The 17658-nt window shown below is 35.7% G+C and overlaps 1 protein-coding gene across 1 annotated transcript; it reads right to left on the bottom strand.

Moving 5' to 3' along the window:
* Positions 1 to 692: 692 nt before the first annotated feature.
* LOC141363506 (ras-related protein Rab-22A) lies at positions 693 to 17594 on the bottom strand. The gene is made up of 7 exons (XM_073866106.1): positions 17296 to 17594; positions 15954 to 16033; positions 13976 to 14057; positions 10014 to 10085; positions 6248 to 6354; positions 5112 to 5221; positions 693 to 4533 (listed from the first exon to the last, which is right to left on the bottom strand). Exons 1-7 carry the CDS (start codon positions 17329 to 17331, stop codon positions 4430 to 4432), a joined length of 591 nt encoding a protein of 196 aa, XP_073722207.1. The 5' UTR covers positions 17332 to 17594; the 3' UTR covers positions 693 to 4429.
* Positions 17595 to 17658: the final 64 nt, after the last annotated feature.

Below are 17658 nucleotides of genomic sequence, written 5' to 3'. Positions count from 1 at the left end.
GGGAATTCAAAATATTTGTTTGTCATATGTGTGTCTCCTCATGTCAAAATGTATGTCCGGTGCATCATGTGAACATATGTGCATAATGCATCATGTCAAAATAGGGGCCTGCTGCACACGTGTCGAAAGGATTTATTATATAAAAAACACTAAAAGAGAAGTGTTAACAAATGAAGTAAATTTTAAGTTGAACCAACTTTTGACTTTTCATAGTGCTGTCACTGAAGCAGTACCCTTTGAAAAGGTCTAAATATGTACCAGTTAGATACATCTGCTAACAATGGTACAAATCTAGAGTGCACTAATCAAATGAACTGATCTAATATGTATTAACATTGATTGCTCACCATTAATTAATTGAGCAACAAACATGTATTGCATTATCACACTACCAGCAGTTTTGTTTAGATGGGTTATTTTACAGTCAGTATGGCAGTTGAACACAAGCTCATGGGTGACGGTTTTACTTTACTCGTGCCAAAGATACTCACATACCACAAGTGTCATATTTATATATATAGCCCAATGGCCAGTACAGCAGGAACGATTCCTGCTGTTAATAGACCCTCAGACCCTCTTCACTTGAAGCACTTACACCCTTTGATTGTAATTATCTACAGCTTCTTGTTTCAAATAAGAATGATTGAAGCCGCTCAATGTACCGATTTAATTTCATTAATGACAAATAAAAATGGATTTTGCATAATTTTATTATTAATAAAGACATTTCCCTTTTGCACATTCACAAATGGCTATTTTCAAGCCTTCATTGCATGACAAAATAACGAAAGAGAAAAGCTAAATGGTAAACAAAAAATTAAATGATTAAAGGTTAAATTATACTTATAGTACTTTTGTGTATGTTTGTCAGAAAGGTCTGAAAGACTACATATTATTTAATTTACACAATGTGTGGTATCTACAAGTACATTTCACAACTTTCTTAGGGCCAGCCCAAGACTGTTGGCATTGTTCTTCAATCTAAAGACCACATAAACCAAAACCAGACAGCATAGTGTCCAGTTTAAGTGTAGCATGTAGTTTCATTCAAAAGCAAAACCTGCGCTCCCAAGCAAGAGGACAGAAAGACTATGCAAGTGCTTTTCAGCTGGCTAACAATTCAAGAACTTGGCCATGGAGCATTAGTGTGGATCACAGGCTTTGTACGAGACATACACTGAATAAGACATCTAGTCTAATGCATTTCCATATGTTGTAAAGGTCCTTTAATAAGTATAATAAAAACGTGACATTAGTTGGACTGTTTTCCTTCTCAAGATAGTTTTACACGGCATAAAGCACATTAAAAGGTGAAGTTTAGGAGTGATAAACTATTTACTAAGCACAGGTATAAGTCAGTGGACAATCCATTGGCAATTATGCTGTTAAACATTAATAAAGACTGCTTTGGAATATAAAGTTGCAAAGCAAGCTATTTCAAAAAGATCAAAACTACAAAGCAATGTTTAAAAGTGCACTCCCCCCGCCCAAGTACTGCAAGTTCTATTCTTTTTACTTAACAAGAACCAAATGAAAATATTGTAAAGATAAAAAATACATTTAAAAAAATCTGTCGGGGGGGGGGAAACATGAATAAACTCAAAAACATTTTCAGGGAAATTTCTATTGTTATTGCACGTGTGAATCCTAAAAGTCATTGGCAACACTGCATATAGTTTCATAGGATAAATTAAATACTAAACACATGCTGCCACTCCTTGCCAAAACAACATGCCATGTTAATATGTAATGCTATGAACATAATACATACTACAAAATCCACATATCTTTGAAGACAATTAAGAGGTGGTTAGACGTGTTATGTAGTACATTTTACATTGAGTACTGTACATTGCACATTTTAAACTTCATCATTGTTGGTATGCAAATTGTAACAAACTCCGTAAATGTTTTCTATTAATATTTCTACCAACATAAGTTAACATTTGTGAATAATAAATGCTTGATAAATGAGCAATTCAAATAAGACGCCCCCCTCTTCAACTAAATAAACATTAGAGGACTTAAAGGCGGAGTGCACAATGTTTGAAAAATGCTTTGGAAAAGGAGACGGGCTGACTACCAAAACACACTTATAGCCAATCAGCAGTAAGGAGCGTGTCTACTAACCGACATCCTTGCCGGGTTGCGTATGTGTGGGGCGGGTCTTTTAAAAGAAGGTCCAGATTCTATTGGGGTAGGGGCGTGTTTGTTTAGGTGATTTCAAATATCAACATTGGCTTTCAAACATTGTGCACTCCGCCTTTAAAGAAACATTCAGGTAAAACTTGAGGTTAGTGTACTTTAGTTTAGCCAGTAAAGAGTCATTTTGGAGTCAGTAAAAAGCAGAATATTTGGAATAGCATAATGTATGGAGGTTCAGAGTCTTGATTTTTTTTAAACAGGTCTAGTTTCCAGATTCACTTAGATAGTTAAATCATGGTGGATGTGATGGCCAAAACTTATTTTGCATAAAAAGTTTATGAGATCATTAGGCCATTTGGCAAGACCTTGCAAAATCACATGATCCAGTAAAAATGTCATATAAGAATGGCAAGGGATCTGAACGGACCTGTTGCCAACTAACACAAATGGTTAAACAGTAATCTCAGAAACATTCAGACGTAAAAAATGTGTTACCAGATTTCTGGCATTCAACTCCCTTAAACTACTAAAACAGAAAACATGTAAGCAGTTGGAAAAGTTATCATATCTAACACTTTAAAACCCCTACGTTTCAACGTTCAAGAAGTTTGGTCAACTTTCACGAAGTGCTAACCTCCTAAGACTATTTTGGGGTTAGGAAGAACCAACAAATATAATAACCAAATTGTTTTCGAAGAACATGAAGCAGTGTATTGTCCACGTTTGTGTACAATAGGTTCCAGCTACACAGAATTAAGTATTATGGTGCAAACATAAAAAAAATGTCATGTCCACATATGTGGACATCCAGGTCTTAGGAGGTTAAAGGGACATTCCACTTTTTTTGAAAATATGCTCATTTTCCGGCTCCCCTAGAGTTAAACATTTGATTCTTGCTGTTTTGGAATCCATTCAGCTGATCTCCGCGTCTGGAGCTAGCACTTTTAACATAGCACAATACATTGAATCCGATTGGACCATTAGCATTGTGCTAAAAATAATCAAAGAGTTTCAATATTTTTCCTATTTAAAAACTCGACTCTTCTGTAGTTACATTGTGTATGAAGACTGACGGAAAATTAAAAACTGCGATTTTCTAGGAGATATGGCTAGGAACTATACTCTCAAACTGGCGTAATAATCAATGACTTTGCTGACGTAGTGTGTAGTGATATTACGCACTGCCCAAAAATAGTCCCCTTTGTTACTTTCAATAGCAGGGGACTTTTTTCAGGCAGTGCGTAATATCAAAACGGTAAGAATCAAATGTTTAACTCTAGGGGAGCTGGAAAATGAGCAAACTTTCAAAAAAAGTGGAATGTCCCTTTAATGCCCTTAATATATGCAATTCAAGCAGTAACAACGGTGAGCCAATATAATGCATTTAAGTGCAAACATAAAAGTCTTTTTCAACTATACAGTCCAGTAACAGGCTGTAATATGGCATCTAAAACTGAAGTAAAATTGTCACTATTGGTATATTGATGTGCAAACATGTTAATATGCAAATGTTAAATGTAAAATGTTAAGTCCCACCTGTCCCAGCTTGAGGTTAAACTGTTATTTTAACTTTAAATATGCCTAAGATTTACACATTTCATAATAAGATAAAATTTTAGGCTTTCCTGCTAATTTGTCTCAATGTATTAGAATATTACCACTAATCTTCTTTTTTTTTTTACTTTTAAAGTGTAAATTGTAGTGATATTGAACACTTTTTCTTTGATTTTGGGTTATTTTAGAGTGACCAGGTTTTGTGAGAGTCACCACTTTTATATATGTATAAAAATACAATATATATATATATTATCGATGAAGTGCAAAAATATGAAGACAAGAATGCTTGCATTTGGACCAAATGCTAAAAATATGCAGATAGGCAGACAGTGGCTTTGCAGGACACACATTTCAGAGTATTTGCACAAGAACAAGAGAAAGAGAGAGAGCGCGAAAGCAAGACAGCACAGTATCTGATCCGTTCAGCAGGTGTTTTTGTTGCCATCTCATTCTGGGCAGCGATCTACAACCGAAATCGATCCCTTGGGACATCTGAACAGGGCAGAGGAATAAGATAAGGTTCAACAAGTGTAGGAAGGCCTTTTCCCTTCTCTGCATCTGGGAGTATAAATCTAATTGCATATCCTAACCGAACTTCTTTTGTTGGCTTCAAAGGGACATTGCGTAACTTCCTCCATGACATCACATTCATCCTTTGCTACTTTTCTTTGTTAATAATGGAAAATGAGGGGTCGACGAAGGTTTGGCCGGATCGTTTACGACCACGTCAGCAACAAGTGCGCTCTCTGGTCGACTCTGCGGGTTGGCGTCTTAGTTTGAAGCCCTTGACCGCAGAAGAACCTTCGCCATCTATAACCGGGATCCTTTGACCTGGAATGAAAAAATGAAATAAATGCACCAATTATTGTAATTATTTTAATTGAATTACACATTTTCTATAAGGTGCACAGGGAATAATTACACATTTATTTGATCAGTCAGCGCATAATTTTTTACAGCCACGCTTAAAACATATGGCGGCAATTAGAAACATGTCTGTAAAATGTAAAGTCTGATTGCAGCTTGTACAAAAGTCATAACGTATGGTTTCATGCACCCGCAGGAATGCCTGTCGGGGTAAGAGCCAAAGCCCATAGTAAAAGATACACATAGTGAAACCCATCCAGTGTCTTGGGTCCAAGTGGTGGGAACAAATATCCACCTAAGCACCATTCTCACCACCATCAGAATCAATTATAGATCATGCATTTCATTAAGACTTTAATAATGCAAAGTACAGCATTTATTACAACTACAGTTTTTGAAAGCTCAATCAAGGACAGACAAAATAAAACCAAGCACAGTCAGGTCAAATAAAACTGTGTTGAGTTGTCGCCAAGGTTCTGAATGCCCAATGTTAGATTTTTCAAGTCTTGAAATGAACAATAACTGGTGAAAAATTTACTCACTTATCTGAATAAAGATCTCATTGATGTTAATGGAATTTTTGGCACTGGTTTCAACAAATATGGCATGAATAGAGTCAGCGTAGTCCTTGGCGTCTTTCTCTGTCACCTCTCTGGAAACATGAAATAAAGCAGTGCGATATAAATGAACATGACGCATTTAAAATCATTCTGGCATGTTTGCATTATATTTTGATTTAATGTGTGATACTACATGAGTGGGGTGAACGTTGTTAAACTCGTCTATCTTTTTGTGATGTCGGTGTATGCCACACAAACGGTAAACTATTGTGTGCAAGCTGTCACCTGATCACAGGTGATGATCGGATTGCACCTGTGCTACACCTATCGGCCCGGTCACGTTGACAACATATCAGTTTTCCTTTGGATTAACCACCTAGCCAGTAAGGTTTTCGTATGTTGAAAACTACATTTCATGCTTTTTGAAGAAAATATAAATAGCGTTTGGCTGCACTGCTATGTTTTGAGTGGCTATAAGAGTATTGCTATACAGTATTTTAGTGAATCCTTATGTGGTTTTCTGGGTGGTTCTTAAAGATTTGTTGGGATTTTTATATAACAGGACACCCAGCTGCTAATACACTTTCAAGTACAGCCCTGTTTTGACATACAATTTTCTCCTGGTGGACGAATAAAGGGACAAAACATCACAGTTATTTTGACAATGGGAATCTCGAGCAATATCTAGGGAATATTTTTTAGGCATCAGTTTTTACACCTCCTGTGCCCGACTGACCAATCGAAAGAATTTTCCCAGATATTTATTGCTCGAATGCTTGCGGCACAATCGCTATTCCTCAGATTCAACGTCTTGGTCTTTATAGTCTTGAGATGTAAATTACCACCGCATTGACAGCCGACTAGTGCTGCCAAAAAAAGCAATGGTGAACCAAGACGTATCATTGGACCTGTGGGAAGAATGAAGCAATTTCAACTGGAAAGATAAATTGCAGACAGGGTGGATTTTTTCACACAAGTCGTGCAAATGGTAACACAGTGTGCGTGTGCTTCTTTTGCCGACTTCAAATTGAGTTGACAGCCACTGTGGGCGCATCCCTTCAATCTGAATGGATATGACGGGATGTGGTGTCTTTTGTGGGGTAGACGATGAAATTCACCTGGCATCTGAGAGATCGCATTTATTGCCAGCAATGGCAACAACTATGTTGGGTGGTCCGTGCTGGCGAAGTTCCTTCACCCAGTTCTTTAAAGTCTGAAATGATTCCTGTGTGTGAGAGAAAGAGATATTTAAGCTTAAAATGTCAAAGGTTGGTGCATCAACTGCTTTGCAATTTATAGTTGAAAAATTAAAACACTGTCATAATCTATTCACCCTCATGTTACATGTTTAAATGTATATGTATTGTGATTAGGTTTTTTAATACATGCAACACAATCTCCAGCTTACTATTTTTGATACACTGAAAGTGAATGGTGATCAGTGGCTACAAAACGTGCTTGTAAATCATATTTTATATCTTCTAAGGCCAGGCTGACACTACAGATTTTTAATTAATTATTATGAAATCTGGTTGCAGCGTGCACATTAATAGAATCTAGACAGATTTTTCTCTCTTAAATCTTAAACATGCTCACACTACAAGATTTGATTATCATGGTGCATCACACACTACAGGTTATTATTAAGATTATCGTTCCAGTAACACCTAAAACATTTAAGCTTTTTCAACTTAAAATTTTAATTTAAAGGATTAGTCCATTTTCTTTAAGAAATCCAGATAATTTACTCACCACCATGTCATCCAAAATGTTGATGTCTCTCTTTGTTCAGTCGAGAAGAAATTATGTTTTTTGAGGAAAACATTCCAGGAATTTTCAAAATTTTAATGGACCCCAATACTTAACAGTTTTAATGAAGTTTAAAATTGCAGTTTCAAAGGACTCTAAACGATCCCAAACGAGGCATAAGGGTCTTATCTAGTGAAACATTTTTGGCAAGAAAAATAAAAAATATGCACTTTTAAACCACTACTTCTCGTCTTCCTCCGGTCCTGTGACGCGCCAGCGCGACCTCGCATAATTGCGTAATGACATTGAAAGGTCACGTGTTACATATATGAAACGCACATTTGCGGACCATTTTAAACAATAAACTGACACAAAGACATTAATTAGTATCATTCCACATACAACAACGTCGAAACAGTCCTCTTTCTTCACACTTGTACTGGGGCGTAGTTTTGCATATGTCATCCGTGACCTCTTGACACGATGACGTATTATGTGAGGTCATGCTGGCCCATCACACAACCGGAGGAAGATGAGAAGTTGTGGTTTAAAAGTGCATTTTTTTGTCTTGCCAAAAATGACCATCGTTTCGCTAGATAAGACCCTTATGCCTCGTTTGGGATCATTTAGAGTCCTTTGAAACTGCAATTTTAAACTGCATTAAAACTGTTAAGTGTTGGGGTCCATTAAAGTCCATTTAAATGTAAAAAATCCTGGAATGTTTTCCTCAAAAACATAATTTCTTCTCGACTGATCAAAGAAAGACATCAACATTTTGGATGACATGGTGGCGAGTAAATTATCTGAATTTCTTTTAAGAAAATTGACTAATCCTTTAAAGGTGCTGTAGAATGTAAAACTGTATTTACCTAGGCATAGATGAATAACAACATTTCTGTACATGGTAATGACATATTGTGAGCCTCAAACATGATGTTTCCTCCTTTTAACTCTTTCCCCGCCATTGACGAGAATTTCCGGCTTTCCGCAATACCGCTATTATCCACCTGGTGGTGCACTTACCCAACTTTTACAACCCGGAAGTAACGCCTACCGTGAAAGAGAAAGAACTCTGTGCATGTTTTTAAGATCGCTCTGAATCTGATCTCTATCAAAAGTCCTTCACAAAATTAAAATTTGGTGTTTTTTAAGAAACCTACCCATATTTGAGAGGTGATAAAAAGAGAACTAATGAAGGCAAAATGAAAGTTGTTTTGTTTGAAAGCAAAGGGTCTGTTCTTTCATTTGATATATTGTATGTTTATATATTCAAAGAAGAACATTTTCTGGAAGGCATTAAACTTTTGTGAAAATCATGAAAAATGCTGGCGCTGGCAACTTTAAAAAAAACGCTGGTGGGGAAAGAGTTAATGTTAACCTCGTGCACCGACTGTGACATTAAAATCATAATGTACGCCCCAATATTACATTTCACATTAAATTAATAACAATGTTGTAACAATGCTAAAAACAAAGTTGTGACTGCCAAGCTAACACTATATGCTAGTTAATGCTAATGTTTAGGCTGCCAAGTTCTACTATTGACGTTACAGTCTACTGAACTAAACTGTTCTGTGCAACAGCCAATGAGAGCAGAGCTCAACATTATTATTCATGACCCTTTCAATTAAGGTAATAATGGATGTTTCTGGATCATTTTTGCACTTAAAGGTGCAGTGTGTAATTTTTAGAAGGATATTTTGACAGAAATGCAAAATAATATACAAAACTATATTATCAGGGGTGTATAAAGACCTTTTATAATGAACCGTTATGTGTTTATTACCTTAGAACGAGACGTTTTTATCTACATACACATAGGGTCCCCTTACATGGAAGTCGCCATTTTGTGCTGCCCATTTTTCTACAGAAGCCCCTAAAGGACCATTTTTTTTACTAAGTTGTTTCCGATGATGGCACGTTTGTCCGGTGGCGGCTACCGTAGCTTCTCTATGTGTTTTTAAAGTCCACTGCTCACCCCTCGCTAAGCCATTGGTTGCAATTCGCAACCTTACCACTAGATGCCGCTAAAATTGACACACTGCACCTTTAATAAAGTCACATACCTTCTATGTAGATATTAGAGAACAATTTAACATATTATTTCAATGCATTCTTTCTTTGGCACCTTTAAGTAGACATTTTATGAGGAAAAAACTTAAAACACCTAAAACATGTAAGTTTTTTCAACCTAAAATTTTCATTTAAAGTGAGAAAAAACTTTTTTAGTTAAAAAAAACTTTTTACAGTGCAGCTGTCTTGTCTCTCCACTACTGCAAGCTGTTTCTCCTTCTCCACTGGCTACCAGATGCATACAGCAGCTTGTTTATTTGGTTGCTGTTTCAAAATATTTGCCGTTCACCGTATCGCTCATTGGCTATTGCAAAAGAACTGACGTAATCATTGATTTAAATGTATAATATCAATCATGTTTGATATGAGGGGGTGGTCTCCGATATGCTTGAGAGCAGATCAGGAGGTGTAAAATTTGATTTGTAAACGTCACGTTACATGATAATCTAAACCGAACATTGGAACAGATCTAGGCACTGGACTCGATTTTCTCTCGGATTCTCGGGAGGGGAAAATCAGGCCGAAAATCCTGTAGTGTGATCCTGGCTTTTATCCATACAAGAATAAACAAAAATGCACATTACTACTCACTGAACATCTTGCAATTTACCATGACTCAAATCTTATTGCACGGTTCCACATGATTAAACATTTTTTGTTTCAAGACCCTGTGGCATTTGGTGTCAATTATGTATCGTACCCTCACAGTTAGTTTATATGAACTTAAATTTCAGTCACACAAGTCAAATAATATAGAACTTTTTTGATGTTCAGTTAATGGTGACCAGAAAAAAATGCACAGTAGACGCAGACCAGAAAACTTCTTCTAAAGCCAAAATAGCTTTGTGTGTACTGAAAATTAAGTTACGACTCATTGCAATTCATGCTTTCAGCCCATAACTCATTTTGTGTTCCTCACACGCATGCAAAAAAAAAAAAAAACTTATTCGAATGACTTGAGAGTGAGTAGATGATGACAGAATTCATTGTGGGATGAACTATCTCTAATAACTTTAACAGTAGAAAGATTTGTGTTGTTATAATGAAGAGACATTTCAGTACCTCTTTAGTGATGTCATACACTATGATAGCCGCAGCAGACCCTCTGTAGTACATAGGAGCAAGGGCGCGAAACTGGATGGAGCGTGCACATGAAAGGAAAGAAAAGTTACACCAGTATTTACAAAAGGTGCAAGACCCCATCATCACTGATAACATCCTGGCGACCGATCTCAACTTACATGTGCTTATTATCACAACTTTGAAAGAATTTGTTCAGTTTGGCAGAGGTTCCCTTTGAGTTTCGCACCAAATTAAATGGACAACCCAAAAACAAACAAGCGAGTGTTATTCCAGTATGTTCCTTACAGATTTCACACAAAACTCGGAGTCACCGTTAAAGCCTAAAGGAGAACTTGTGTTTCGGATAGTCGTGCCAAAGGGGCTTGAGTTAGGAGCTGTAGAAAAGGCACATCAACACATGTGGGACCCATCAGAGGAAAGATGAGCATGATGTGTCAGACCGAGTTAGTGTTTTAATCATTATGAAATAGCATATTTGGGTTTTTCACCAGCCGGTCATCAGAAATAAAAAAATAAGACGCAGATTAATAAAAACAAGCTGGATCGAGTATGCCATTACACTGGGGGGAGCAAAAAGAGGGTAAAAGTGCAGTAGAGAGAGAGTGATTTAGAGAGAGATGGTAGGACTAGGAAAAGAGACCAAGTAAGAAAACATGAGAAGAAACCTTGTTTTTCGAGAAGAACTTAATTCTGTGAAGTTTAGGTCTGAAAAATAATACTGCAATTAGCTGATGCGCGTCACTACAACCCTCAAACTCAAATAGATGCTATTAAAAAAATTAATTTGTACGTTTTGGCACATAATTGGGATCTTACAGGTTTACAAATGACTGCGGTTTTAAATGCGTGCCAAGAGCTGTGAATGTTTTCACAGTAAATTTAATGCTTATTTGTGCTTATTAACAGAATATTTAATGAAAAATCGTCGTTCAATGCACAAAAAAAAAACAATTATAAAGTAATGGTGCAACAACGTAAATTCATTTTTTTATTTAATTTAAGCCAAAGTTCGAAGTTGTGATCAATGCACCAGTAATACATGGGCTCACCTAAGATAACATATACGAATAACAATTCAACTCTTTAAACAATTCAAAGTATATTATTTTATTTAAAAAATAATCTGAATTAGAATTGGATTTGAATTTATACACCGGCTGCAGCCAAAAAAGAGAGCCAGAAAAGATCTGCTTTTTGCCAATAAAATAAATAAATCCCCTTGACGGACACACTTTGTTGCTGATTTTGGCCCTTGAACTCACTAGAAAAGGAAGAGGAAATGTTTCGACTTAGTTGCAGATACGGTAATGTCCAAGACCACACATTTTTAAAACTGACTAGCATGTGGGTTGCCTAACTAGTACATCAAACCCTATATAATGATTTTATATAGATGCTTTATTCTGATTGCAGGGTTCTCACACCTTAGTTAACCTTAAATTCAAGGACCTTTCAAGGACTTTCCAGGTCCAATACCCTCAAATTCAATCTAGGGACACATTTCAATTGAGAGCAAGGTTACATCGTGTTACCTTTTAAGATACATTGTTACAGTTCCCTTTTGAGGGAACTCGCCCTGCGTCACTGTGTTGACACTTTGGAGACGCCTCCAAGGGGAAGTGCGACTGAATGTGTATATCAAATTCAACCAATGGTGAGGCTTAACGACAAAGACAAGGTGACGCCGGAGCCAGGAAGTATATCGCCATCTGAAATACTGCCAAAGACGGCGTTACAGGGACGCAGGAAGTATGGCAAGGGAGACGCACCGTCTCGTTCCCTTCTCAGGGAACAACAGTTACATACATAACCCAAGACGTTTTCATGTGTCAAACACAACTATGCAAAAAAGCATTTAGATATGAATCAACATTTGCATTCAGAAGATTTTTAAAGTGAACAGGTTAGCACGTGTGCTTAAAAAGTCTAGAATTTTATGATATTATCCTACACTACACACAGGGAATAATATGGATTTTTCCAGAAAACTTAAATTCAAGCACTTTCAATGATCTGTATCTATGTATGTATATTTTCAAAAACTTCCAGAGCCTTGGAATTTTTTCCCCCAGATTCACAAACTTTCAAGGATTTCAGGGACCCGTGGGAACCATGTGATTTGTTATTTTTCTGTAAAATGCACACCTAACCAGTCAAATATGTAGGGAATAAATGACGACAGGCTGTTGAATTATTTGGAAAAAAAATGCACACCCAAGGTGGTAATGCCGTTACACCGAAGGTGTGCATTATTTTTAAACAATTCAATGGACTGGATTCAATTATTCTGCTTTTGTACCACGGACCTACTGAATGCTGTATTCTGATTGGCTGAGAAATGTTTCATGGGTGTTGATTATTTTTCAATAACCGCACGCCTAACCTTTAAAATGTCTTAAAAATAGGCACCAGAGCAATATTTTTGGTAACCGTGGTATAAGCGGAATAATTGACTCCGGTCCTTTGAATTATTTGAAAATAATGCACACCCGTTTAGGGTCACGTTTACGCACCAATCTTTATCGATAGATTTAAAAAATGTGTAATAATTTGATTTCAAACTATCATAGTTTTCACCACAAATGTAGTCTACTCTGCTGAATAGGTTTTTTTTATTTTAAACATAAGAATTGCTAAAGAAAAAATCTAGATAAAGGGTTGATTTATGTCTCATCCCATTCGTTTTAAAAAACACCCACAAAGTAAAGACATGGCGCACAGCCATTCACAATCTCTCCAGTGTTGTTCCGAAAAGCAATGTGCCAGATAATTATTCAATCAGTAGTCTGACAGCATAAGAAAAGCCAGCTACAGCTTCTGCCAGGGTACAAGACTCTGTGAATAAAACTGTCTGACATAACAATAGGAGACAGAGAGAGAAAGAGAGACAGAGAGAGAGAGAGAGAGAGAGAGAGAGAGAGAGAGAGAGAGACAAAGAGGTTCTGGCTTCAGTTTCTCTTCTATAACTTTTATCTCTGACAAGGCCTAGCGTTTCATCCCATCAGCCTCTGGGGCAAAGCAAAGCAGACATGACCCCTTCTACCAATGCGATGATGTTGATGATGAACTTGCACCATCCTCACCACTGGGAAAATATCAAAGCATTAAACACTACCAGATGAGGAGATGAGAAGAGGCAGGCCAGAAACCAAAGGCTTTACCATTGCGCGGTCCCCATACGCTTTATATGGTTAAAAAATGTGTCTTTCCAGAGACACAAATTTTTTTGTGTTTTTCTAAAAGCAAAGCAATGTAAATTGCATAGATGATTTCTTTATATCATTTATTATGTCAAAAACTTATTATTTGTACAATCTCAGCATACTTTGTGAATATTTTCAAGAGAATTTTCTGTGTGAAATCTGACCTTTTGCACAATGCAGTGCAGCTGGACAATGACACAAATAACGAAATACTGTATCACCAAATGTTCTTTGTTTTATGTTATTTTTTATTTTAAGGTTTAAATAAACAAAGTTTAATAATTTCAGTGTGGTCTCAGATTTTTGGATCTGTCTTTAAATGCAAAAAAGAGAAGAAATTCCTTAACACTGGAATAACATTGGAATGAATCTGTTTTTCTAGCAGCTTGTGTGGGCCGCTTGGCATTCTACATTTAGCATCACATAACATCATAGACAAACATGAGAGGAGATCAGATTCCAAATAAGCACAAGACTGCTGTCAAATTGTAAGCAGCGATAAATATCTGCCACATTTTGACTCAAATTCAAATGCTACTTATGAGCATTTTTTATATGTGAAATATATAAATTTTATCTCTTCTGGTGTGTAAAGATATATTCATACACACAAACAACAAGTGAAATAAGCACTGCAATACTGCCCTCTGTTGGAATATAAACATATTAGAAATACAGTACTTATATAATATATAGACAGTATATACTCAAACACATTTGTTTGTAGTTTTTATTTACCCTTTCTTGTCCTGCTGTGTCCCAAATGAGGTATTTGTGAAGCTCATTTTGGTACTGCACAGTCTTGGTCATAAACGATGCTCTGAAAACAAGTCAAAATCATTTTAAAACACATGCAAGCATCTTATGTTGATGCCTATACACTGCCTTTATTTGACGTATTGTCTGATAAACCTTTACGTTCGGCCAGTAAATCTTTCTGCTCCTTAAATTAATTTTTCCTAAAGAAAAGCCACAAATATGTAAAGCCAGATGGTAAAATGACCAATTATTGTGATATTACGCTGTTACGCATAACAACAACGGCATGCAATCTTATTCAAACAGTATCATGAGGTGTCAGGGTTACTGCTGGGCTGCAGATCTATCTTAACAAAACTGAACATTGTATCTCAATTTTTTTTTACAAAGTGACAGATGAGCAAAAACAGCATACATTTTTATTGATCAATTAATATCCTATACTTTTATCTAATGAATAAAATACCTTACAGATGGAAAATATCTGCCTCGGCCAATAAAAAACCCATATCGGTCAACCACTAAGTGTGCTATTACTGTACGTCTGTAACTGTTCCTCGTTTGATATTGCTTTAGTTTACTGTTGGGGAGTAATTTAAAACTGTAAAGTATCCCAGCGCTGTCCTATATCAATAATAAATCCTATTCAATTTTGATTCGTGTAATTTAACTAAATAAATCAGTCACACACTACGTAAGTGTAAAGCGTATCCTGTTTTAAACAATCCACATGGTATATTGAATTACCTAAAGGCTTACTGAAAAGAAAACGCTATCAAATGTTGACTCAGACGATTAAACAATATGCCAAGTAACATATCAAACTATAATGGAAATGAAAAACAATGTTTAAAATGTTGTTTGGATTGTGCCCATAAAGATGTATAGATTTAGCTAGAATGATGTTAATATTACATTTAAAGAAAGATATTATTATTACATAATTAAAACAAATAACCCAGCAGGTTGTTTTCTTTAAAACAGCGCCTTCCAACATATACTCCTTTTCAATGTAATAAATATCAATTTTGGATGCTTTAAACTGCTTCCAAGCCAAGACTTGTGGTATAGTGTGCCAGTCCTCAAAATGTACACTTTAGAATATGGCAAAAACGGCATTACAGTAGAGCTGCCTAACGATTAGTCGTTAGCTGCGACTAATCGTTTGCAGAATAAAAGTTCTTGTTTACATATTAAAAATGTGTGTGTAATGAGTTTAATATATGCACACACATGCATGTATATATTTAAGAAATATTTGCATGTGTATAAACATTTGTATATTTACATAATTTACATAATTTATAAATATAAATATTTATTATATCAATATTTTTTTTTATTATGCATACATGTGTTTGTATGTATATATACATAATATTTGTTGATGTACTGCGTATTATAATTATGTAAACAAAAACTTTTATTCTGTAAACATTAGGGATGCACTGATAGGATTTTTTTGGGCCGATACCGATTCCGATTTAAACAGACAACTTCTGGCCGATACCGATACCGATATTAAACACTTGTATACAATACTATACAGTTGGTCTATTAGCTAATTTATTTCTGCATCAAATTATTTTTACTGAACATGGATTGAATCTAATTAACATTCAACTGACCAACATAATAAGAGAGGCACAAATTAAGCTAAAACAAATATAATAAGACAGCATGACAACCTTCAAAGGTGGTTTTTGCTATTCAGCATTTATTTTATTAACAACATTAACTCGTTGTTTTAAAATACAATGGATTTCTTTATGCAGTTAATTAATAAACAATCGGTATCGGCCTTTCTCGTGCTATTGCCGATATGCCGATGGTTTCAAATTCATCAAAAATCGGCCGATAAATATCGGTGGCCGATACATCGGTGCATCACTAGTAAACATCTTTAGGCAGCCCTATATTAGAGTAAAACACTGTGGGTGTTTCGCAATGATCTTACCCAATCGTGGGATTAATGTTAGGGTCAAAACTATCCTCCACAAACCTCCACACGATACTTGACTTTCCAACCCCCGTTTCCTATAAAACAAGACCAAAATTGGTAGACAATATACACAGCATTTTAGATCAACTCATATTTACATATTGCAACAATACATATTTGTCCACATCGTGTGGACAAGTATTAGTTTAATGTATAATTTTTTTTTGTATAGCATCTATTGACTAAGCTTAATCTGATCCATTTTCAAATTAAAATTTATTAACAAGTACACATCATGTGATTACCAACTTCGTTAACTTAAGATACTAGCTGTTGCATCTCATGTCAGCTCTGAGAAAAATGAGGAAGATAATCTAAATAGGTTTTTAATAACCGAAAGAAAAAGTATTTTAATATACTTAAGTATTTACTATAGCAGCCTTAGTAAAATTCCTAGAAACTAGTGTTTTTGAACCTTAAAGGGATAGTTTACCCCAATTCTGTCATCATTTACTCAACCTCATGTTGTCCTGAACCTGTATGAGTTTGTTATTTATTTTGATAAACACAAAAGAAGATATTTTGATAAATGATGGTAAGCACACAGCTGCTTTAACCATTGACTTACATAGTAGGAAGTATTATGGAAGTATTGTGATAAATGATGGTTAGCACACAGTTAATGGTACCCATTCAATTCCATTGCATTTGTTTTTCCTACTATGGAAGTCAATGGTTACAATCAGCTGTGTGCTTACCATCATTTATTAAAATATCTTCTTTTGTGTTATTCAGAAAAAAGAAATTCATACAGATTTAGAATAACATGAAAATGAAAAAATGATGACAGACGTTTCATTTTTGGGCGAACTACCCCTTTAACATAGTAAAAATTACAGTATATACTGCTAATACCCTAATACTGCTTAATGCAAGAGTGTATAATTTTACAAATTGTAGTAATTATTACTATACTGCACTACTGCATACTAAAGGAAATACTCAAGTATACCACAGTATTTTTTCATGTGGGTGGGTTTAAAAATATTGCTGTTAAAAGCAGGCTGAGTCTAAAAACATCAAGGTGTGAAATGCATGCTAGCGTGAAAGAGTAACACAACCCAAGACATTTCACATCCCCACTTGAATTGGGTCAATGACGTCACCAGCTCTTAAATATTACCATAGTACCTCAGCTTGCACAACAGGTAAAACCACCGAGCACTTTCTTTTGCAAGTCATAACTTGTGATTACACATTAATGATCAAGTATAAAAAGCGATCAAAAGGCAACACGCACAAAAAATGCAATCCACCGCCCTCAAGTCAACTAATAAAAAGTGAACGGTTATCTTACCCCAAGCAGGCATACTTTCAACTCTCTTAGAGACATGTTCACCTCCAAACTAATAAAAACTTGCCGAACATTCCAATTACGTTCATAAACCCGATCGACAACAATTTCTATTTGACGTAAGCTAAAAAAAAACACAAACACAGATCGTGTATCCACACAATAGTATCAAATATTTGCTCTTTAGCAAAACACGCAATATAACGCGGTTGTGTGATAAAGTAACACAACTAGAGCTTTTTTTTAAGACAGTTAAATGGTTTAGATGTTAAATTAGTGATCGATTAGTCGCGACGCGAGCTGCTCGCCCGTCGCCATCTTGAACTCCGGCTGACGAGTCACGTGATCGACATTGTCTTCTTTTTT

The sequence above is a fragment of the Misgurnus anguillicaudatus genome, unplaced genomic scaffold, assembly GCF_027580225.2.
Source record: "Misgurnus anguillicaudatus unplaced genomic scaffold, ASM2758022v2 HiC_scaffold_41, whole genome shotgun sequence".
NCBI classification, from domain to species: domain Eukaryota; kingdom Metazoa; phylum Chordata; class Actinopteri; order Cypriniformes; family Cobitidae; genus Misgurnus; species Misgurnus anguillicaudatus.
This window is presented reverse-complemented; position numbering and strand designations above follow the sequence as displayed.